Source organism: Ranitomeya imitator, chromosome 10, assembly GCF_032444005.1.
Source record: "Ranitomeya imitator isolate aRanImi1 chromosome 10, aRanImi1.pri, whole genome shotgun sequence".
NCBI classification, from domain to species: Eukaryota; Metazoa; Chordata; class Amphibia; order Anura; family Dendrobatidae; genus Ranitomeya; species Ranitomeya imitator.
In genome coordinates this window covers 132,640,736-132,663,493 of record NC_091291.1, presented here as the reverse complement: position 1 = coordinate 132,663,493, position 22,758 = coordinate 132,640,736, and the positions used below count along the sequence as shown (strand labels likewise).

General features: G+C 57.3%; 1 protein-coding gene across 8 annotated transcripts in view; it reads right to left on the bottom strand.

Moving 5' to 3' along the window:
- CADM1 (cell adhesion molecule 1) overlaps positions 1 to 3,961 on the bottom strand; it is a 232,581-nt gene extending 228,620 nt beyond the window's left edge. For 3 of the 8 annotated variants that reach the window (XM_069741370.1, XM_069741374.1, XM_069741375.1), the window contains exon 1: positions 3,831 to 3,944. In XM_069741370.1, coding sequence (XP_069597471.1) covers positions 3,831 to 3,906 — 76 coding nt within the window. In that variant the 5' untranslated portion in view covers positions 3,907 to 3,944. Of the gene's footprint in view, positions 1 to 3,830 lie in introns of all 8 variants that reach the window. The other 5 variants (XM_069741373.1, XM_069741372.1, XM_069741371.1 and 2 more) reach the window with 5 other exon arrangements.
- Between the last annotated feature and the right edge of the window lie 18,797 nt (positions 3,962 to 22,758).

The window sequence follows — 22,758 nt, the reverse complement described above, 5'->3', positions numbered from 1 at the left end:
ACAGTAACCAAAAAAGACAACATGTATCACTGTGACTGTGGAAGATAATAAGTCAACAGTAACCAAAAAAGACAAAACGTATCACTGTGAACATAGAAATAAGTCAACAGTAACCATAAAAGACGACATGTATCACTGAACGTGGAAGTCAACAGTAACCAAAAAAGACGACAACATGTATCACTGAGAACATGGAATATGATAAGTCAACAGTAACATGTATCACTGATTGCCAATAATCCCTTATAATGTAGCCGAAATGTAACGCACGAGGGGCGGTCAGGAGAACACACGTGTGCACAATACCTAACACCTTACAGATTTATTAAGGAAGGGGGGGGGGGGGGACCACAGGCTTTTTTTGTTTTTTGTTTTTTTATTCCTGGTGACCGGCTGTTCTACACCTAGGTCTTTGTGCTTAGTGGTGGACACGCCGGCAATATATTCTGGACTTAAGAGGGTTCAGGAGAAAAAAGAAAAAAAAAAAATACAACTGCAATATGGGTGGAGAGTGGATGGATTTTTTTCCCCCCCAGTAATGGCTAAAGGTTGGACAAACGCTTTTGCAGCGAGTTGCATGTGTGTGCTGTACATGGAGCTGGAGAGAAACCTTTCCTCGGTTTTTTTTCTCCAAATGCAAACACTGCCCTCTTGATTCGGAGCGGCGCCAGAACAGTTGCAGCTTCAGTCTCCAAAGAACCCAAGAAAAAAAAAAAAAAAAACAACATGAGACCAGCAAAAAATAAATAAATAAAAATAATTTTGAAAAAAGGATAACGCCGGCCGTCTTGAAGCGACAAAGTGATCTGTGTTCCCGATGCTTCATCCCGAGTCTGCTCTGCTGCAAAACGGGAGAGACCCGAGTCCTATCCACGAAGGCGAAATTATAGGAAGGCGAAAAGCTGGAGAGAGCGGCGCTGCAGACACTTTACACTACAAGCATCAGGATCGGGGAAAAGAGGGAGTCAGACTGCGGAAACACAAGTGGAGGGAACAGCAGAGGGGGATGTGCTGGATGGCAGACATGAACAGATGCACTAACAAAACAGCCCGCATACTGGAAGGGAAGATGCTGGGGTCTCATCCTGCACATCCAATACCCACCCCCAGCCAAAAAGAAGAAAAAGCAGCCCCCTGCGGGATCCAGTCCTCCCCATTACACTCAGTGCCCCCAGAGAGCAGGGAGGGAGGGGGTCCGGCAGCAGCCTCACATCCATCACACTAAACCTCAAAAGTAAATACAGCTTCATCCCTGCAGAAAAAAACAAAGCTGCAACAATGGCAGCCAGGAAAGAAAGAACGAAAGAAAGAACGAAAAAAAGAAAAAACACCCAAAAATGGCTGCAAGTTCAGCATCAAAATGTATCATCTGATGAAGAAGGCAAAGGAGTAATAATACAGATACGCCACAGCAGAGCGGTGGGAACATGCGTGTACGAGCCCCCCACCATGCAGAGCTCTGCTCTCACCATCACTGCACGTATACAGCCAGAGAGGACCCCAAAATGTGTGATACCCCGAGAGGGAGAGCGCAGGGAGCCGCCCCCGCGCTGCCCCTCAGAGCAGGGTCCGCACCAGCTACAACCAGCCGGCAACAGGTGGGCGCCCAGCAGAGAGGGGAGCACTGGGGGTCCGCACTGCCGGGTCCCTGCACCAGGCTCCGCCGCGCTCCCTCCTTCCTTCCTTTTGTTCTTCTCCTTTCATCTTCTTTCCCTCTCATCTCCCTGATCCTTCTCTTCGGCCATCACCCCTCCCCCCCCCCCATTCATTTCAGCTCTCAGCCTCCCCCATACTGCCCACCATCAGGTGCTGAGACCCCAAATATCTCCTCATACAGAACCCAGGGGGTCCTCATCACTGGCGGCCTGCACCATCAGGTCCTGTGCTGCCCCCTCACACGCCTGCCCCTCCAGCTACTTCTCCACAACCTCCAGAGTTTCCTCCTTCTCCACCGTGGACTTCGCTGTCCCCAATATCCACCTCCTCCATCAACCCCCATCTGAACACTTCACCCCCCACCATTCCCCACCCTGCCCTCACCCCATCACACCCCCATTCTCTACCACACCAGCCCTCATCCCCTCAGTCTCCCACCACCACGCTCCCCATGGCCTTTATGCTCCACCAAACATGGTCCCCACCACCGTGCACCCCTTTACCCTCCATGAATCCCCCATGCTCCCCCTCCCCCATGCATCCCTTCTTGCCTCCCCACCACCATGCACCCCCCTTACCCCACAGAATCCTCCTCTTGCCCCATGCACCCCCTTTACCCTACATGTTGTTCTCTTCCCCGTGCACAACTTTCTCCATCATGCTCCCCTCTTCCCCCCTCATGCACCCCTTCTTGCCCCTCTTCCCCCCTCATGCACCTTCTTGCCCCTATTCCCCCCTCATGCACCCCTTCTTGCTGCCCTTTCTCCCCCTGCTCCCCCTCTTTCTCCCCCGTGCTCCCCCTCTTTCTCCCCCCGTGCTCCCCCTCTTTCTCCCCCGTGCACCCCCTCTTTCTCCCCCCGTGCACCCCCTCTTTCTCCCCCGTGCACCCCCTTTCTCCCCCCGTGCTCCCCCTCTTTCTCCCCCCGTGCTCCCCTCTTTCTCCCCCGTGCACCCCCTCTTTCTCCTCCGTGCTCCCCTCTTTCTCCCCCCTTTCTCCCCCGTGCTCCCCTCTTTCTCCCCCCGTGCTCCCCTCTTTCTCCCCCCGTGCTCCCCTCTTTCTCCCCCCGTGCTCCCCTCTTTCTCCCCCCTTTCTCCCCCCGTGCTCCCCTCTTTCTCCCCCGTGCTCCCCTCTTTCTCCCCCCTTTCTCCCCCGTGCTCCCCTCTTTCTCCCCCGTGCAGCCCCTCTTTCTCCCCCTCTTTCTCCCCCGTGCTCCCCTCTTTCTCCCCCCGTGCTCCCCTCTTTCTCCCCCCTTTCTCCCCCGTGCTCCCCTCTTTCTCCCCCCGTGCTCCCCTCTTTCTCCCCCGTGCTCCCCTCTTTCTCCCCCCTTTCTCCCCCGTGCTCCCCTCTTTCTCCCCCGTGCAGCCCCTCTTTCTCCCCCTCTTTCTCCCCCGTGCTCCCCTCTTTCTCCCCCGTGCAGCCCCTCTTTCTCCCCCTCTTTCTCCCCCGTGCACCCCTCTTTCTCCCCCCGTGCTCCCCTCTTTCTCCCCCCGTGCTCCCCTCTTTCTCCCCCGTGCTCCCCTCTTTCTCCCCCGTGCTCCCCTCTTTCTCCCCCCGTGCTCCCCTCTTTCTCCCCCGTGCACCCCTCTTTCTCCCCCCGTGCTCCCCTCTTTCTCCCCCGTGCTCCCCTCTTTCTCCCCCGTGCACCCCTCTTTCTCCCCCGTGCTCCCCCTCTTTCTCCCCCCGTGCACCCCCTCTTTCTCCCCCGTGCACCCACTCTTTCTCCCCCGTGCACCCCCTCTTTCTCCCCCTCTTTCTCCCCCGTGCACCCCCTCTTTCTCCCCCGTGCACCCCCTCTTTCTCCCCCGTGCACCCCCTCTTTCTCCCCCTCTTTCTCCCCCTCTTTCTCCCCCGTGCACCCCCTCTTTCTCCCCCGTGCACCCCCTCTTTCTCCCCCTCTTTCTCCCCCTCTTTCTCCCCCGTGCACCCCCTCTTTCTCCCCCGTGCTCCCCCTCTTTCTCCCCCTCTTTCTCCCCCTCTTTCTCCCCCTCTTTCTCCCCCTCTTTCTCCCCCCGGCTCCGCAGTCCTCCCGCTCCCCGTCTGTCCCTTCTCCCGCTCCAGGCTTCCTGCCTCCTCTCCCGCCGATCCCCGCTCCCTCTCCCGGCGCCCATTGTCCCGTCCCCCGGCCTCCCCCGGCTCTCCCGTCCCCCCGGCCCGCTCCCCGGAGCCCCGGTACCTTGCTGGAGCAGTCCGGCTCGGAGCCCGCTGATCAGGAGGAGGAGGCGGAGAGCGGCTCCGGGCTGACTCGCCATGTTCGGCACCTGCTTCACTCTGCAGCCTCCGCTCGGCGATAATCACATGCTAATCATATGCTAATACATTCAGCGGGAGGCCGGCACAACTGTGGCGGACACGCCTCTGCACCACGCCCACTGACGTCGATCCGTGACGTCAAGGTGGGAACAGAGCTGACCACGTGTGTGAGCTGGGGGTGTGGCTGCTGAGGGGGCGGGGCCGCTGCGATAGTAAATCTGAGAACACGGCGACGGCAGAGGCAAATCACGGCGAACGTGGGGGCGGAGCCGGGGGGACGGAGAGAGGCGGAGCCGGGAGGACGGACAGAGGCGGAGCCCGGGAGGACGGACAGAGCCGGAGCCCGGGAGGACGGACAGAGGCGGAGCCCGGGAGGACGGAGAGAGGCGGGCGGGTGTACACTGCGCTGCAGCTGGAAATATGCAGAGAAAGCGGGCGTTACCAGAAGGGGGCGTGGCCTTCCATAATATACTGCTGGCCAATCACAGCTGCTCATCAGGACACACCCTGTAAACAAAGAATGGCCCCGCCCCTCGGTCGCAGTAGTCCTTGCGGTCCAGGAGGCGCTACAGAGGGCTGACCTGGTGCCCAGGTGTGAGCGGCGCTGCTGCGGACCGGGGGAGGATGGAGGAGACCCGCGATGACTCGGCCAGACAGCTGTGATGCGGGTGGAGCTCCCCTTTAAGCCCTTCACCCCGCAGTGAATTTTGCCGGCTACATCGCCGTGTGACGTCTTGTTTTTTGCGGGACGAGTCGTAGAATTGAATGACGTCATGTATTTGACCATGGAATGTACTGGACATGAGAAATGGTTAAAAAAAGCAATTTACTCTGTTGTTTTTTGACATTTTATTTTTACAATGTTCATTATACAGTAAAAATGACCCAAAACAAATCCGCCTATAGGAAGCGGTGAGCGGCGGAGGCCGAGCGGGTGATAGGCCGCTGCCAGGGATTGGTGGCAGCATCTAAATGGTTACACAGCAAAGACTGGAGAGCGGCCCCCGGCAGATGTTGGGGGTCTGACCCTGCTCCGCCGGACACCTCAGAGAGGGGATAAGGGGACAACGACAAGAAATATTAGGGGAGTGGGGGGCACCGGTCACATAGGGGAGTGGGGGGCAGCGGTCACATACGGGAGTGGGGGGCAGCGGTCACATACGGGAGTGGGGGGCAGCGGTCACATAAAGGAGTGGGGGGCAGCGGTCACATAAAGGAGTGGGGGGCAGCGGTCACATAGAGGAGTGGGGGGCAGCGGTCACATAGGGGAGTGGGGGGCAGCGGTCACATAGAGGAGTGGGGGCACCGGTCACATAGAGGAGTGGGGGGCATCGGTCACATAGGGGAGTGGGGGGCATCGGTCACATAGGGGAGTGGGGGGCAGCGGTCACATAGGGGAGTGGGGGGCAGCGGTCACATAGGGGAGTGGGGGGCAGCGGTCACATAGAGGAGTGGGGGGCACCGGTCACATAGGGGAGTGGGGGGCAGCGGTCACATAGGGGAGTGGGGGGCAGCGGTCACATAGAGGAGTGGGGGGCACCGGTCACATAGGGGAGTGGGGGGCACCGGTCACATAGGGGAGTGGGGGGCAGCGGTCACATAGAGGAGTGGGGGGCACCGATCACATACGGGAGTGGGGGGGCACCGGTCACATAGGGGAGTGGGGGGCACCGGTCACATAGAGGAGTGGGGGGCACCGGTCACATAGAGGAGTGGGGGGCAGCGGTCACATAGGGGAGTGGGGGGCACCGGTCACATAGAGGAGTGGGGGGCACCGGTCACATAGGGGAGTGGGGGGCACCGGTCACATAGAGGAGTGGGGGGCACCGGTCACATAGGGGAGTGGGGGGCACCGGTCACATAAAGGAGTGGGGGGCAGCGGTCACATACGGGAGTGGGGGGCACCGGTCACATACGGGAGTGGGGGGCACCGGTCACATAGGGGAGTGGGGGGCAGCGGTCACATAGGGGAGTGGGGGGCAGCGGTCACATAGGGGAGTGGGGGGCAGCGGTCACATAGAGGAGTGGGGGGCACCGGTCACATAGAGGAGTGGGGGGCATCGGTCACATAGGGGAGTGGGGGGCACCGGTCACATAGAGGAGTGGGGGGCCCCGGTCACATAGGGGAGTGGGGGGCAGCGGTCACATAGGGGAGTGGGGGGCAGCGGTCACATAGGGGAGTGGGGGGCAGCGGTCACATAGAGGAGTGGGGGGCACCGATCACATACGGGAGTGGGGGGCACCGGTCACATAGGGGAGTGGGGGGCACCGGTCACATAGAGGAGTGGGGGGCACCAGTCACATAGAGGAGTGGGGGGCAGCGGTCACATAGGGGAGTGGGGGGCACCGGTCACATAGAGGAGTGGGGGGCACCGGTCACATACGGGAGTGGGGGGCAGCGGTCACATAGGGGAGTGGGGGGCAGCGGTCACATAGGGGAGTGGGGGGCAGCGGTCACATACGGGAGTGGGGGGCAGCGGTCACATAAAGGAGTGGGGGGCAGCGGTCACATAGGGGAGTGGGGGGCAGCGGTCACATAGAGGAGTGGGGGGCAGCGGTCACATAGGGGAGTGGGGGGCAGCGGTCACATAGAGGAGTGGGGGCACCGGTCACATAGAGGAGTGGGGGGCATCGGTCACATAGGGGAGTGGGGGGCAGCGGTCACATAGGGGAGTGGGGGGCAGCGGTCACATAGGGGAGTGGGGGGCAGCGGTCACATAGAGGAGTGGGGGGCACCGGTCACATAGGGGAGTGGGGGGCAGCGGTCACATAGAGGAGTGGGGGGCACCGATCACATACGGGAGTGGGGGGCACCGGTCACATAGGGGAGTGGGGGGCACCGGTCACATAGAGGAGTGGGGGGCACCGGTCACATAGAGGAGTGGGGGGCAGCGGTCACATAGGGGAGTGGGGGGCACCGGTCACATAGAGGAGTGGGGGGCACCGGTCACATAGGGGAGTGGGGGGCACCGGTCACATAGAGGAGTGGGGGGGCACCGGTCACATAGGGGAGTGGGGGGCACCGGTCACATAAAGGAGTGGGGGGCAGCGGTCACATACGGGAGTGGGGGGCACCGGTCACATACGGGAGTGGGGGGCACCGGTCACATAGGGGAGTGGGGGGCAGCGGTCACATAGGGGAGTGGGGGGCAGCGGTCACATAGGGGAGTGGGGGGCAGCGGTCACATAGAGGAGTGGGGGGCACCGGTCACATAGAGGAGTGGGGGGCATCGGTCACATAGGGGAGTGGGGGGCACCGGTCACATAGAGGAGTGGGGGGCCCCGGTCACATAGGGGAGTGGGGGGCAGCGGTCACATAGGGGAGTGGGGGGCAGCGGTCACATAGGGGAGTGGGGGGCAGCGGTCACATAGAGGAGTGGGGGGCACCGATCACATACGGGAGTGGGGGGCACCGGTCACATAGGGGAGTGGGGGGCACCGGTCACATAGAGGAGTGGGGGGCACCGGTCACATAGAGGAGTGGGGGGCAGCGGTCACATAGGGGAGTGGGGGGCACCGGTCACATAGAGGAGTGGGGGGCACCGGTCACATAGAGGAGTGGGGGGCACCGGTCACATAGGGGAGTGGGGGGCACCGGTCACATAAAGGAGTGGGGGGCAGCGGTCACATACGGGAGTGGGGGGCACCGGTCACATACGGGAGTGGGGGGCACCGGTCACATAGGGGAGTGGGGGGCCCGGTCACATAGGGGAGTGGGGGGCAGCGGTCACATAGAGGAGTGGGGGGCACCGGTCACATAGAGGAGTGGGGGGCAGCGGTCACATACGGGAGTGGGGGGCACCGGTCACATAGAGGAGTGGGGGGCACCGGTCACATAGAGGAGTGGGGGGCACCGGTCACATAGGGGAGTGGGGGGCCCGGTCACATAGGGGAGTGGGGGGCACCGGTCACATAGGGGAGTGGGGGGCAGCGGTCACATAGGGGAGTGGGGGGCACCGGTCACATAGGGGAGTGGGGGGCACCGGTCACATAGGGGAGTGGGGGGCACCGGTCACATACGGGAGTGGGGGGCACCGGTCACATAGGGGAGTGGGGGGCAGCGGTCACATAGGGGAGTGGGGGGCAGCGGTCACATACGGGAGTAGGGGGCACCGGTCACATAGGGGAGTGGGGGGCCCCGGTCACATAGGGGAGTGGGGGGCCCCGGTCACATAGGGGAGTGGGGGGCAGCGGTCACATAAAGGAGTGGGGGGCAGCGGTCACATATGGGAGTGGGGGGCAGCGGTCACATAGGGGAGTGGGGGGCACCGGTCACATAGAGGAGTGGGGGGCACCGGTCACATAGGGGAGTGGGGGGCACCGGTCACATAGAGGAGTGGGGGGCACCGGTCACATAGGGGAGTGGGGGGCACCGGTCACATAAAGGAGTGGGGGGCAGCGGTCACATAGGGGAGTGGGGGGCAGCGGTCACATACGGGAGTGGGGGGCACCGGTCACATACGGGAGTGGGGGGCACCGGTCACATAGGGGAGTGGGGGGCCCGGTCACATAGGGGAGTGGGGGGCAGCGGTCACATAGAGGAGTGGGGGGCACCGGTCACATAGAGGAGTGGGGGGCAGCGGTCACATACGGGAGTGGGGGGCACCGGTCACATAGAGGAGTGGGGGGCACCGGTCACATAGAGGAGTGGGGGGCACCGGTCACATAGGGGAGTGGGGGGCCCGGTCACATAGGGGAGTGGGGGGCACCGGTCACATAGGGGAGTGGGGGGCAGCGGTCACATAGGGGAGTGGGGGGCACCGGTCACATAGAGGAGTGGGGGGCACCGGTCACATAGAGGAGTGGGGGGCACCGGTCACATAGAGGAGTGGGGGGCACCGGTCACATAGGGGAGTGGGGGGCAGCGGTCACATAGGGGAGTGGGGGGCACCGGTCACATAGGGGAGTGGGGGGCAGCGGTCACATACGGGAGTAGGGGACACCGGTCACATAGGGGAGTGGGGGGCAGCGGTCACATACGGGAGTGGGGGGCACCGGTCACATAGAGGAGTGGGGGGCACCGGTCACATACGGGAGTGGGGGGCACCGGTCACATAGAGGAGGTGGGGGGCACCGGTCACATAGAGGAGTGGGGGGCACCGGTCACATAGGGGAGTGGGGGGCAGCGGTCACATACGGGAGTGGGGGGCACCGGTCACATAGAGGAGTGGGGGGCACCGGTCACATAGAGGAGTGGGGGGCACCGGTCACATAGGGGAGTGGGGGGCCCGGTCACATAGGGGAGTGGGGGGAACCGGTCACATAGGGGAGTGGGGGGCAGCGGTCACATAGGGGAGTGGGGGGCACCGGTCACATAGAGGAGTGGGGGGCACCGGTCACATAGAGGAGTGGGGGGCACCGGTCACATAGAGGAGTGGGGGGCACCGGTCACATAGGGGAGTGGGGGGCAGCGGTCACATAGGGGAGTGGGGGGCAGCGGTCACATAGGGGAGTGGGGGGCACCGGTCACATAGAGGAGTGGGGGGCACCGGTCACATAGAGGAGTGGGGGGCACCGGTCACATAGGGGAGTGGGGGGCAGCGGTCACATACGGGAGTGGGGGGCACCGGTCACATAGAGGAGTGGGGGGCACCGGTCACATAGAGGAGTGGGGGGCACCGGTCACATAGGGGAGTGGGGGGCAGCGGTCACATAGGGGAGTGGGGGGCACCGGTCACATAGAGGAGTGGGGGGCACCGGTCACATAGAGGAGTGGGGGGCACCGGTCACATAGGGGAGTGGGGGGCAGCGGTCACATAGGGGAGTGGGGGGCAGCGGTCACATAGGGGAGTGGGGGGCCCCGGTCACATAGGGGAGTGGGGGGCCCCGGTCACATAGGGGAGTGGGGGGCCCCGGTCACATAGGGGAGTGGGGGCAGCGGTCACATAAAGGAGTGGGGGGCAGCGGTCACATAGGGGAGTGGGGGGCAGCGGTCACATAGGGGAGTGGGGGGCACCGGTCACATAGAGGAGTGGGGGGCACAGGTCACATAGGGGAGTGGGGGGCACCGGTCACATAAAGGAGTGGGGGGCAGCGGTCACATAGGGGAGTGGGGGGCCCCGGTCACATAGGGGAGTGGGGGGCCCCGGTCACATAGGGGAGTGGGGGGCAGCGGTCACATAAAGGAGTGGGGGGCAGCGGTCACATAGGGGAGTGGGGGGCAGCGGTCACATAGGGGAGTGGGGGGCACCGGTCACATAGAGGAGTGGGGGGCACCGGTCACATAGGGGAGTGGGGGGCACCGGTCACATAAAGGAGTGGGGGGCAGCGGTCACATAGGGGAGTGGGGGGCAGCGGTCACATACGGGAGTGGGGGGCACCGGTCACATAGAGGAGTGGGGGGCACCGGTCACATAGAGGAGTGGGGGGCACCGGTCACATAGGGGAGTGGGGGGCACCGGTCACATAGAGGAGTGGGGGGCACCGGTCACATAGGGGAGTGGGGGGCAGCGGTCACATACGGGAGTGGGGGGCACCGGTCACATAGAGGAGTGGGGGGCACCGGTCACATAGAGGAGTGGGGGGCACCGGTCACATAGGGGAGTGGGGGGCAGCGGTCACATAGGGGAGTGGGGGGCACCGGTCACATAGAGGAGTGGGGGGCACCGGTCACATAGAGGAGTGGGGGGCACCGGTCACATAGGGGAGTGGGGGGCAGCGGTCACATAGGGGAGTGGGGGGCAGCGGTCACATAGGGGAGTGGGGGGCCCCGGTCACATAGGGGAGTGGGGGGCCCCGGTCACATAGGGGAGTGGGGGGCCCCGGTCACATAGGGGAGTGGGGGGCAGCGGTCACATAAAGGAGTGGGGGGCAGCGGTCACATAGGGGAGTGGGGGGCAGCGGTCACATAGGGGAGTGGGGGGCACCGGTCACATAGGGGAGTGGGGGGCCCCGGTCACATAGGGGAGTGGGGGGCCCCGGTCACATAGGGGAGTGGGGGGCAGCGGTCACATAAAGGAGTGGGGGGCAGCGGTCACATAGGGGAGTGGGGGGCAGCGGTCACATAGGGGAGTGGGGGGCACCGGTCACATAGAGGAGTGGGGGGCACCGGTCACATAGGGGAGTGGGGGGCACCGGTAACATAAAGGAGTGGGGGGCAGCGGTCACATAGGGGAGTGGGGGGCAGCGGTCACATACGGGAGTGGGGGGCACCGGTCACATACGGGAGTGGGGGGCACCGGTCACATAGGGGAGTGGGGGGCCCGGTCACATAGGGGAGTGGGGGGCACCGGTCACATAGGGGAGTGGGGGGCAGCGGTCACATAGGGGAGTGGGGGGCACCGGTCACATAGAGGAGTGGGGGGCACCGGTCACATAGAGGAGTGGGGGGCACCGGTCACATAGGGGAGTGGGGGGCCCGGTCACATAGGGGAGTGGGGGGCACCGGTCACACAGGGGAGTGGGGGGCAGCGGTCACATAGGGGAGTGGGGGGCACCGGTCACATAGAGGAGTGGGGGGCACCGGTCACATAGAGGAGTGGGGGGCACCGGTCACATAGAGGAGTGGGGGGCACCGGTCACATAGGGGAGTGGGGGGCAGCGGTCACATAGGGGAGTGGGGGGCAGTGGTCACATACGGGAGTGGGGGGCACCGGTCACATAGGGGAGTGGGGGGCAGCGGTCACATACGGGAGTGGGGGGCACCGGTCACATAGAGGAGGTGGGGGGCACCGGTCACATAGAGGAGTGGGGGGCACCGGTCACATAGGGGAGTGGGGGGCAGCGGTCACATACGGGAGTGGGGGGCACCGGTCACATAGAGGAGTGGGGGGCACCGGTCACATAGAGGAGTGGGGGGCAGCGGTCACATAGGGGAGTGGGGGGCACCGGTCACATAGAGGAGTGGGGGGCACCGGTCACATAGGGGAGTGGGGGGCAGCGGTCACATACGGGAGTGGGGGGCACCGGTCACATAGAGGAGTGGGGGGCACCGGTCACATAGAGGAGTGGGGGGCACCGGTCACATAGGGGAGTGGGGGGCAGCGGTCACATAGGGGAGTGGGGGGCACCGGTCACATAGAGGAGTGGGGGGCACCGGTCACATAGAGGAGTGGGGGGCACCGGTCACATAGGGGAGTGGGGGGCAGCGGTCACATAGGGGAGTGGGGGGCAGCGGTCACATAGGGGAGTGGGGGGCACCGGTCACATAGAGGAGTGGGGGGCAGCGGTCACATACGGGAGTGGGGGGCACCGGTCACATAGAGGAGTGGGGGGCACCGGTCACATAGAGGAGTGGGGGGCACCGGTCACATAGAGGAGTGGGGGGCACCGGTCACATAGGGGAGTGGGGGGCAGCGGTCACATAGGGGAGTGGGGGGCACCGGTCACATAGAGGAGTGGGGGGCACCGGTCACATAGAGGAGTGGGGGGCACCGGTCACATAGGGGAGTGGGGGGCAGCGGTCACATAGGGGAGTGGGGGGCACCGATCGCATAGGGGAGTGGGGGGCAGCGGTCACATAGGGGAGTGGGGGGCCCGGTCACATAAGGGAGTGGGGGGCAGCGGTCACATAGGGGAGTGGGGGGCAGCGGTCACATACGGGAGTGGGGGGCACCGGTCACATAGAGGAGTGGGGGGCACCGGTCACATAGAGGAGTGGGGGGCACCGGTCACATAGGGGAGTGGGGGGCAGCGGTCACATAGGGGAGTGGGGGGCACCGGTCACATAGAGGAGTGGGGGGCACCGGTCACATAGAGGAGTGGGGGGCACCGGTCACATAGGGGAGTGGGGGGCAGCGGTCACATAGGGGAGTGGGGGGCAGCGGTCACATAGGGGAGTGGGGGGCACCGGTCACATAGAGGAGTGGGGGGCAGCGGTCACATACGGGAGTGGGGGGCACCGGTCACATAGAGGAGTGGGGGGCACCGGTCACATAGAGGAGTGGGGGGCACCGGTCACATAGAGGAGTGGGGGGCACCGGTCACATAGGGGAGTGGGGGGCAGCGGTCACATACGGGAGTGGGGGGCACCGGTCACATAGAGGAGTGGGGGGCACCGGTCACATAGAGGAGTGGGGGGCACCGGTCACATAGGGGAGTGGGGGGCCCGGTCACATAGGGGAGTGGGGGGCACCGGTCACATAGGGGAGTGGGGGGCAGCGGTCACATAGGGGAGTGGGGGGCACCGGTCACATAGAGGAGTGGGGGGCACCGGTCACATAGGGGAGTGGGGGGCAGCGGTCACATACGGGAGTGGGGGGCACCGGTCACATAGAGGAGTGGGGGGCACCGGTCACATAGAGGAGTGGGGGGCACCGGTCACATAGGGGAGTGGGGGGCAGCGGTCACATAGGGGAGTGGGGGGCACCGGTCACATAGAGGAGTGGGGGGCACCGGTCACATAGAGGAGTGGGGGGCACCGGTCACATAGGGGAGTGGGGGGCAGCGGTCACATAGGGGAGTGGGGGGCACCGGTCACATAGAGGAGTGGGGGGCAGCAGTCACATACGGGAGTGGGGGGCACCGGTCACATAGAGGAGTGGGGGGCACCGGTCACATAGAGGAGTGGGGGGCACCGGTCACATAGAGGAGTGGGGGGCACCGGTCACATAGGGGAGTGGGGGGCAGCGGTCACATAGGGGAGTGGGGGGCAGCGGTCACATAGGGGAGTGGGGGGCAGCGGTCACATAGAGGAGTGGGGGGCACCGGTCACATAGGGGAGTGGGGGGCAGCGGTCACATAGAGGAGTGGGGGGCACCGGTCACATAGGGGAGTGGGGGGCAGCGGTCACATAGGGGAGTGGGGGGCACCGGTCACATAGGGGAGTGGGGGGCAGCGGTCACATAGAGGAGTGGGGGGCCCCGGTCACATAGGGGAGTGGGGGGCAGCGGTCACATAGAGGAGTGGGGGGCACCGGTCACATAGGGGAGTGGGGGGCAGCGGTCACATAGGGGAGTGGGGGGCCCCGATCACATAGAGGAGTGGGGGGCACCGGTCACATAGGGGAGTGGGGGGCAGCGGTCACATAGGGGAGTGGGGGGCCCCGGTCGCATAGGGGAGTGGGGGGCACCGGTCATATAGGGGAGTGGGGGGCCCCGGTCGCATAGGGGAGTGGGGGGCACCGGTCATATAGGGGAGTGGGGGGCCCCAGTCACATAGGGGAGTGGGGGGCACCGGTCACATAGGGGAGTGGGGGGCACCGGTCACATAGGGGAGTGGGGGGCACCGGTCGCATAGGGGAGTGGGGGGCACCGGTCATATAGGGGAGTGGGGGGCCCCAGTCACATAGGGGAGTGGGGGGCACCGGTCACATACGGGAGTGGGGGGCACCGGTCGCATAGGGGAGTGGGGGGCACCGGTCATATAGGGGAGTGGGGGCCCCAGTCACATAGGGGAGTGGGGGGCACCGGTCACATACGGGAGTGGGGGGCACCGGTCACATAGGGGAGTGGGGGGCACCGGTCACATAGGGGAGTGGGGGGCCCCAGTCACATAGGGGAGTGGGGGGCATCGGTCATATAGGGGAGTGGGGGGCACCGGTCACATATGGGAGTGGGGGGCACCGGTCACATATGGGAGTGGGAGCCACCGGTCACATAGCGGAGTGGGGGGCACCGGTCACATAGGGGAGTGGGGGACATTGGTCACGTAGGGGAATATGTCCCGTGCAGCCCCTTTAATGGGTGACAGAGCACCCAGGACACATGGAGGCTCCATAGGGGGCGCACTCCTGATGATTGACAGTCCGGGCTGGCGGCATCATACATTGCTGGTCCGAACTTATGCTGCAACTTTTCCTCTGTAGCATCATAGGATCCAACAAATGCTGCTCTAACAAGCTGTATAGCAAAGAGCTTGTCAGCGCTGCACCCCTTGCCAAGTTAGGCTTGTTTCACACTTCCGTCGGTACGGGGCCATCGCTAAGCGTTGGCGCGACGCACTGACGGACGTTGTGAAAATTCAGCACAACGTGGGCAGTGGATGCAGTTTTTCAATGCATCCGCTGCCCATTCTAAAGTCCCGGGGAGGAGGGGGCGGAGTTCAGGCCGCGCATGCGCGGTTGGAAATGCAGGACCCGACGTACGAAGAAACGTTCCCTTGAACGTTTTTTCAAGACGACGGTCCGCCAAAATACATTGCATCCAGTGCACGACGGATGTGACGTGTGGCCATATGTCGCGATCTGTCGGCAATACAAGTCTATGGGAAAAAACGCATCCTGCGGGCACATTTGCAGGATGCATTTTTTTCCCAAAGCGACGCATTGCGACGGAGGCCAAATGACGCAAGAGTGAAAGTAGCCTAAACCGACCACCTCTGGTAGGCTGCAGCAGTGGCCGGTAACCTAGGTCACATTTCTATTCACCAGCATTAACCCCTACTCATTCCAGCCACCTTCTGCATATTTGAAAAAGGTCTGATTGCCCGAAACACCACGTTCCTGTGTCCGGCATTGGATTGTCATTACACTGCGTTCACTGTGCCGAGCAGTGCAGAGAAAAGAGTAGTGGGGAACGATGAAAAGGATTTTTTTTTTCAAATTAATGATTACATTGTTCTGCCATCATGTTATTTAGAGGGTGATGTGTGTGTTGCGCATTATACTATACGGTGGGCTATATGGGGGCATTAAACTATACAGAGGGTTATGTGGGGGGCATTATACTATATAAAGGGCTATGTGGGCACCACTATACTATATAGAGGGCTATGTGGGGGCCATTATACTATACAAAGGGCTATGTGGGGACCATTATACAATATGGAGGGCTATGTGGGGACCATTATACTATATGGAGGGCTGTGTGGGGGAAAATAAACTACTGAGGGCTATGTGGGGGCCATTATACTATATGGAGGGCTATGTGGGGACCATTATACTATATGGAGGGCTATGTGGGGACCATTATACTATATGGAGGGCTATGTGGGGACCATTATACTATATGGAGGGCTATGTGGGGACCATTATACTATATGGAGGGCTATGTGGGGGCCATTATACTATATGGAGGGCTATGTGGGGGCCATTATACTATATGGAGGGCTATGTGGGGACCATTATACTATATGGAGGGCTATGTTGGGCACCATTGTGCTATGTGGAGGGCTATGTGGGCACCATTATACTATTCGGAGGGCTGTATGGGGGGCCATAAACTTTACAGAGGGCTATGTGGGTGCCATTATACTATCACAGAAGAAAATCCAGCTCACCACCTGTGATTCCACATTTCTGGAGCACGGATAGCACCTGGGCAGGGTGCAACATCCAATGGAGAAAGCAGAAAAATCCAGCTCACAGATGAAATCCAAAAAAGTTCATTTTATTTTCCAAGGTACATTAAGCAAAGATTAAAATTATGTGTTCACAAAAAAGAGAATTCAGGCATATTTTGACTTGTTTCGAGCGACATGCACTCTTTGTCAAGAGGGCTATGAGGGGGGCATTAAACTATACAGAGGGCTATGAGGGGGCCATTGTACTATATGGAGGGCTACGTGGGGGCCATTATACTATATGGAGGGCTATGAGGTGGCCATTATACTATATGGAGGGCTATGAGGTGGCCATTATACTATATGGAGGGCTATGAGGTGGCCATTATACTATATGGAGGGCTATGAGGTGGCCATTATACTATATGGAGGGCTACGTGGGGGCCATTATACTATATGGAGGGCTATGAGGTGGCCATTATACTATATGGAGGGCTATGAGGTGGCCATTATACTATATGGAGGGCTAAATGGGCATCATTATGCTATACAGAGGGCTATGTGATCTTTGCTGTTCACAAGTTCAGTATATTAATTTTTTGTTTTCCGCTGCAATATATTTAAAAGAAAAATGGACGGTGGGAAAAAGAGAGTGCAGATGACTTCTTTTAAGCGACTCCTGATGGAAAATGCTCCAAACAATTTACTATCCAATCAAAAGTGTTGCGAAGAAAAAAAAGTTTCAAAACTATTTAAAACTCCTCCAAAAATGAAAAACTAAATAAATAAAGATGGATGGCGGACGATATTCTTCAAAGCTTTATATCAAACAGGTTAATGGTCAACGCATTTTGAGGTCACGCAGGAGCTCTTCCTCAGGACAAAACCTTACAAGTGGACTGTCAGATCTGCATGTTCTTATATGCTGTCTCATTTTTTTTTGTCTTTCTCAAAAAAAACAAAAAAAACAACGCCAAAACAGCCAAGTCCAAGTTCATAAAGCAAAAACATCACAAACAATGATTAAATACAATACAAACAAACAAACAGCCCATGTAACAAATCTACGAATAAAAGGAACCATTCAGAATCATTGTTTGTGATGTTTTTGCTTTAAATGAAATGCTTTAAATGAACTTTGTCTTGTCTTGTGCCCGGTTTGGTGTTTTTTGTTTTTTTTTGCGCTGCAAAATCAAAATCACTTTCTGCTCCTATGTTCCTGTCTTTTATAATTTCTTTTAAGATGTAAAGTAAACAAAAAGAATGTAAAGTAAACAAAAAGAAAAAGAATATAATGTAAACAAACAAAGAATGTAATGTAAACAAAAAGAATGTAAAGTAAACAAAAAGAAAAAGAATATAATGTAAACAAACAAAGAATGTAATGTAAACAAAAAGAAAAAGAATATAATGTAAACAAACGAAGAATGTAAAGTAAACAAAAAGAATGTAAAGTAAAGAAAAAGAATATAATGTAAACAAAAAGAATGTAAAGTAAACAAAAAGAAAAAGAATATAATGTAAACAAAAAGAATGTCCAGTAAACAAACAAAGAATGTGATAGAACATCCGCACAAATTTTTGCTTCCTACGACATGACCCGGTGACTTTCTCTGGCATCGCTCGCTACATGAAAAGCTTCAATCACTGGGCGACTATTTTATTCCTCGTGTTGCACCGCGAGAACCGATCGAAATACCAGATCTGTACCCGACCGTATGTCTTTCCATGACACTTGTGAAACCCAAAGCTCGGATCTGGAGCTGCTGATTGCACAGATTGATTCAGTGCGTGTACATGAAATGATCTGCGTCTCCCGCGCCTCGGCCGCCTGCTCGCATCGTCGTAGTCGCTGGCAGAGATGAGCGCGCTTCATATTGCAGATTCAGCGATCCATAGAAAACAATGGATGAATCATTTCACCTATTACATTTGGATTTCTCCTGATGCCAATCTCAAATTGATTTCTACTTTTTTTATTTTTTTTATATTAACCCAGCACAGTTACAGACCGCGACACAATGGGACGGATTTACTAAACTAAATGTGCTGGAATTCTGGCAAATTCTACCCCCATCCCCACCAAAAAAAAAAAAAACCTATCGGAAAGTTGATGGAAAAAGGAATGTGATCCCATGATCTTGATTTCGTCAAAAAGGGCACTATGACTTAATAGACCAGAATAAGCCAACTAACAGATGGTGCGAGGTTAGACCAGTCACTCTAAAGAGGGTCAAATTTATCAAATGACAACAGACCCTGCGATAAATTTGGCGCATATTAAGACCGTTTTATCTAAAGTTCACGCGTTCCAAAAATTGGTCCGTTTTAGTAAATCAGTTCCAAAGTCCAAAACAGGGCTCGTCTAGAAAACAAAGTTTAAGGGGAAAAAACAAGCCAAGTCCTAAACATATCAGAATGACGGCAAAGTGCTGATTTCTGCACTTATTATGTTTGCCCAATTGATGTTCCAATCCTTTTCTGCTCTGATTATTGCATTTTTTGCAACTTTTTTTAGGCTTTTTTTGTTGTTGTTGCAGATTTGATTCAACATTTGTTTACTTTTTTTTTTTCATTCAACATTTTTTTTACAAAAATGTTTGGATCCTGCGCTTTAAAAAAAAAATGCTTTTTTTTTTTTCCCCTCTCCATAAACACGTATATTGAAAATGCACCATAAATTAAGTGCACGGAGGGCAAGAGTTTTCTTGGAATCAAATCCACTTTGCTGAAACTGCTAAACACAGCAAATGTTCTGCAAAAAAATGGCGCAAGTATAAAAATGCATTTGGAAACATAGCCCAAGAGTTTCTACCGCAATTTGTTTTCCCCATTGAGATCAATGAACACTGCGAATCCATCTTTTTACATACAAGTTGCTGGTTCAGACACTTCGAGGGGTATTCTGGTCTCAGGAAGTTGTTGCCATTCCACTATCTTCTGGTTCAAATCTTTTAGGTCTCATTCAGAAGTCATTTTTTTTTTCACTTCCTTGAAGAAAGCGATCAGATTTTAGACCTTTAAAGTTGCAGCTATGACATGGTCATGACACTAATCACCAGCAGGATCAACAAATGGAGGGAAATCCAGAAGGAGACAAAGAAAAATACACAGTGGAGACAGTGAAAAGCCAAGGTGGGGGTGGGGGTGGACAAGGAACAAAGACCATGGGTGCTGGGATGGACAAGAGCAGAGGGAACAAAGTGTAGAGCGCTTCAAGCAAACAAGAAAGTTATTTCCTGAAGGATTCTTTTATGGAACACAGGCAAAAAGTGAAGTGATCAGATCTTCATTACCTTTGTAGGTTCAATAAAGATCAACTTTTTCTTAAGTTATGTAATAATTTAGAAATTCGGATGTAAGAAGGCAATTACGTTACCAATGATCCAATATCGACTTGTTATACTTTGTGTTTACCACATAACAATGGAAACAAAGCTCCATTATTGTTAACGATTTAATTTACTTTTTACGTAATTGTCCATAGAGGACGTCCTCGTGCTAGATTGTTGGCAGATCATGGCAAAATCTGTGTGATCCACCCAAGAAATATATCTCATTATTGTTATTATTTATATAGCCCCATTAATTCCATGGTGCTGTACATGAGAAGAGGTTACATACAAGTTACAGATATCACTTACAGTAAGCAAACTAACAATGACAGACTGATACAGAGGGGCAAGGACCCTGCCCTTGCGGGCTTACATTCTACAGGATTATGGGGAAGGAGACAGTAGGTCGAGGGTTGCAGGAGCTCCAATGGTGCTGAGGTGGCCGTGTGGTCATTACAGGTTGTAAGCTTCTTTGAAGAGATGAGTTTTCAGTTTTTTTTTGAAGGATCCAAATGTGGTGGATAACTGGACGTGTTGGGGCACAGAATTCCAGAGGATGGGGGATATTCGGGAGAAGTCTTGGAGGCGGTTGGGTGAGGAGCGAATAAGCGAGGAGGAGAAGGAGGTCTTGGGAGGACCGGAGATTACGTGAGGGAAGATATTGAGAGATTAGTTCAGAAATATAGGGAGGAGAAAGGTTATGGTGGCTTTGTAGGTCAGTGTTAGTAATTTAAACTGGATACGCTGGGAAATTGGGAGCCAGTGAAGGGATTTGCAAAGAGGAGAAGAAGGAGTGTAGCGAGGAGAGAGATTAATTAGTCGGGCAGCAAAGTTAAGGATGGACTGGAGGGGTGCGAGAGTGTTAAGGTACCGTCACACATAGCGACGCTGCAGCGATACCGACAACGATCCGGATCGCTGCAGCGTCGCTGTTTGGTCGCTGGAGAGCTGTCACACAGACAGCTCTCCAGCGACCAACGATCCCGAAGTCCCCGGTAACCAGGGTAAACATCGGGTAACTAAGCGCAGGGCCGCGCTTAGTAACCCGATGTTTACCCTGGTTACCATCCTAAAAAGTAAAAAAACAAACGCTACATACTTACCTACCGCTGTCTGTCCTCGACGCTCTGCTTCTCTTGTCTGGCTGTGAGCGCCGGGCAGCCAGAAAGCAGAGCGGTGACGTCACCGCTCTGCTTTCCGGCTGACCGACGCTCACAGCCAGTACAGGAGGAGAGCAGAGCACAGCGCTGGAGGACAGACAGCGGTAGGTAAGTATGTAGTGTTTGTTTTTTTACTTTTAGGATGGTAACCAGGGTAAACATCGGGTTACTAAGCGCGGCCCTGCGCTTAGTTACCCGATGTTTACCCTGGTTACCAGCAAAGACATCGCTGAATCGGTGTCACACACACCGATTCAGCGATGTCTGCGGGGAGTCCAGCGACCAAATAAAGTTCTGGACTTTCTTCCCCGACCAGCGACATCACAGCAGGGGCCTGATCGCTGCTGCCTGTCACACTGGACGATATCGCTAGCGAGGACGCTGCAACGTCACGGATCGCTAGCGATATCGTCCAGTGTGACAGTACCTTTAGAGTGTAGGCCACAAAGGAGGATGTTGCAGTAGTCGAGGCGGGAGATGATTAGGGCATGCACAAGCATTTTGGTAGAGTGAGGGTTGAGGAAAGGACGGATTCTGAAAATATTTTTGAGCTGGAGGCGACAGGAGGTGGCGAGAGCTTGGATGTGCGGATTGAAGGACAGAGCTGAGTCCAGGGTTACTCCGAGGCAGGGGATTTTGGGGACAGGGGAAAGTGTGATTTCATTTATTTTGATAGATAGATCAGATAGGGAAGGTATGCGTGATGGAGGAGAGATAATTAGTTCAGATTTGTCCACATTAAGCTCTCATGTTTAGGCAGGTTTTTATTTTTTCATACGGGAAAAATGTTTTTTTATTTTTTTATAGTGTGATGGACACATACTGTGAGGACGATCAGGAAGGGGCTCTGTGGTGGATCGGAAAGGGGATCTGTGGAAGATCAAACGGGCTGTGCGGAGGACCAGAAAGGGGCTCTGTGGAGGATCAGACAGAGGCTCTGTGGAGGATGAGGTAGGGGCAGGCGGAGCATCAGACAGTGTCTCTGTAGAGGATCAGGTAGTGGAAGATGGAGGATCAGACAGGGTCTCTGTGGAGGATGAGGTAGGGGCAGGTGGAGGATCAGAAAGGGGCTCTGTAGAGGATCAGACAGAGGCTCTGGGGAGGATCAGGTAGGGCAAGGTGGAGGATCAGACAGGGTCTCTGTGGAGGATCAGGTAGGGGCAGGTGGAGGATCAGATAGGGTCTCTGTGGAGGATCAGGTAGGGGCAGGTGGAGGATCAGAAAGGGGCTCTGTGGAGGATCAGACAGAGGCTCTGTGGAGGATCAGACAGAGTCTCTGTGGAGGATCAGGTAGGGGCAGGTGGAGGATCAGACAGGGTCTCTGTGGAGGATTAGGTAGGGGCAGGTGGAGGATCAGAAAGGGGCTCTGTGGAGGATCAGACAGAGGCTCTGTGGAGGATCAGACAGAGTCTCTGTAGAGGATCAGGTAGGGGCAGGTGGAGGATCAGACAGGGTCTCTGTGGAGGATCAGGTAGGGGCAGGTGGAGGATCAGAAAGGGGCTCTGTGGAGGATCAGACAGAGGCTCTGTGGAGGATCAGGTAGGGCAAGGTGGAGGATCAGACAGGGTCTCTGTGGAGGATCAGGTAGGGCAAGGTGGAGGATCAGACAGAGGCTCTGTGGAGGATCAGGTAGGGGAAGGCGGAGGATCAGAAAGGGGCTCTGTGAAGGATCAGTTAGGGGCAGATGGAGGATCAGACATGGTCTCTGTGGAGGATCAGGTAGGGGCAGGTGGAGGATCAGAAAGGGGCTTTGTAGAGGATCAGACAGAGGCTCCGTGGAGGATCAGGTAGGGGCAGGTGGAGGATTAGACAGGGTATTTGTGGAGGATCAGGTAGGGGAAGGCGGAGGATCAGAAAGGGGCTTGGAGTACCAGGGCCGTGGGGTCCATGGCCTGGATGCTCAAATAAAAGGAACAGTCTTTAAAGGGGTTTTGTGAATAAAATTTGTTTGTGACGCCACCTGTGGTATTCAGTCAGAGATGACTGACGCTGCATAAAGGGGTCCACTAGGGTAATGTTATGGATCACAGGAACAGACAGGGTCCGACGCAGTGGTGTAGTCCCTTGCTGCCTGTGGCTTCTGTCAAGGTCCTCACAGTTCTCTCTGTCCTCCTTAAAGGGTAGAACACTAACCTGTATGACAAGTGGCTCGAGCCTTTTTACAAGTTCTCTATCACGACCCGGGCTCTATGTGCCA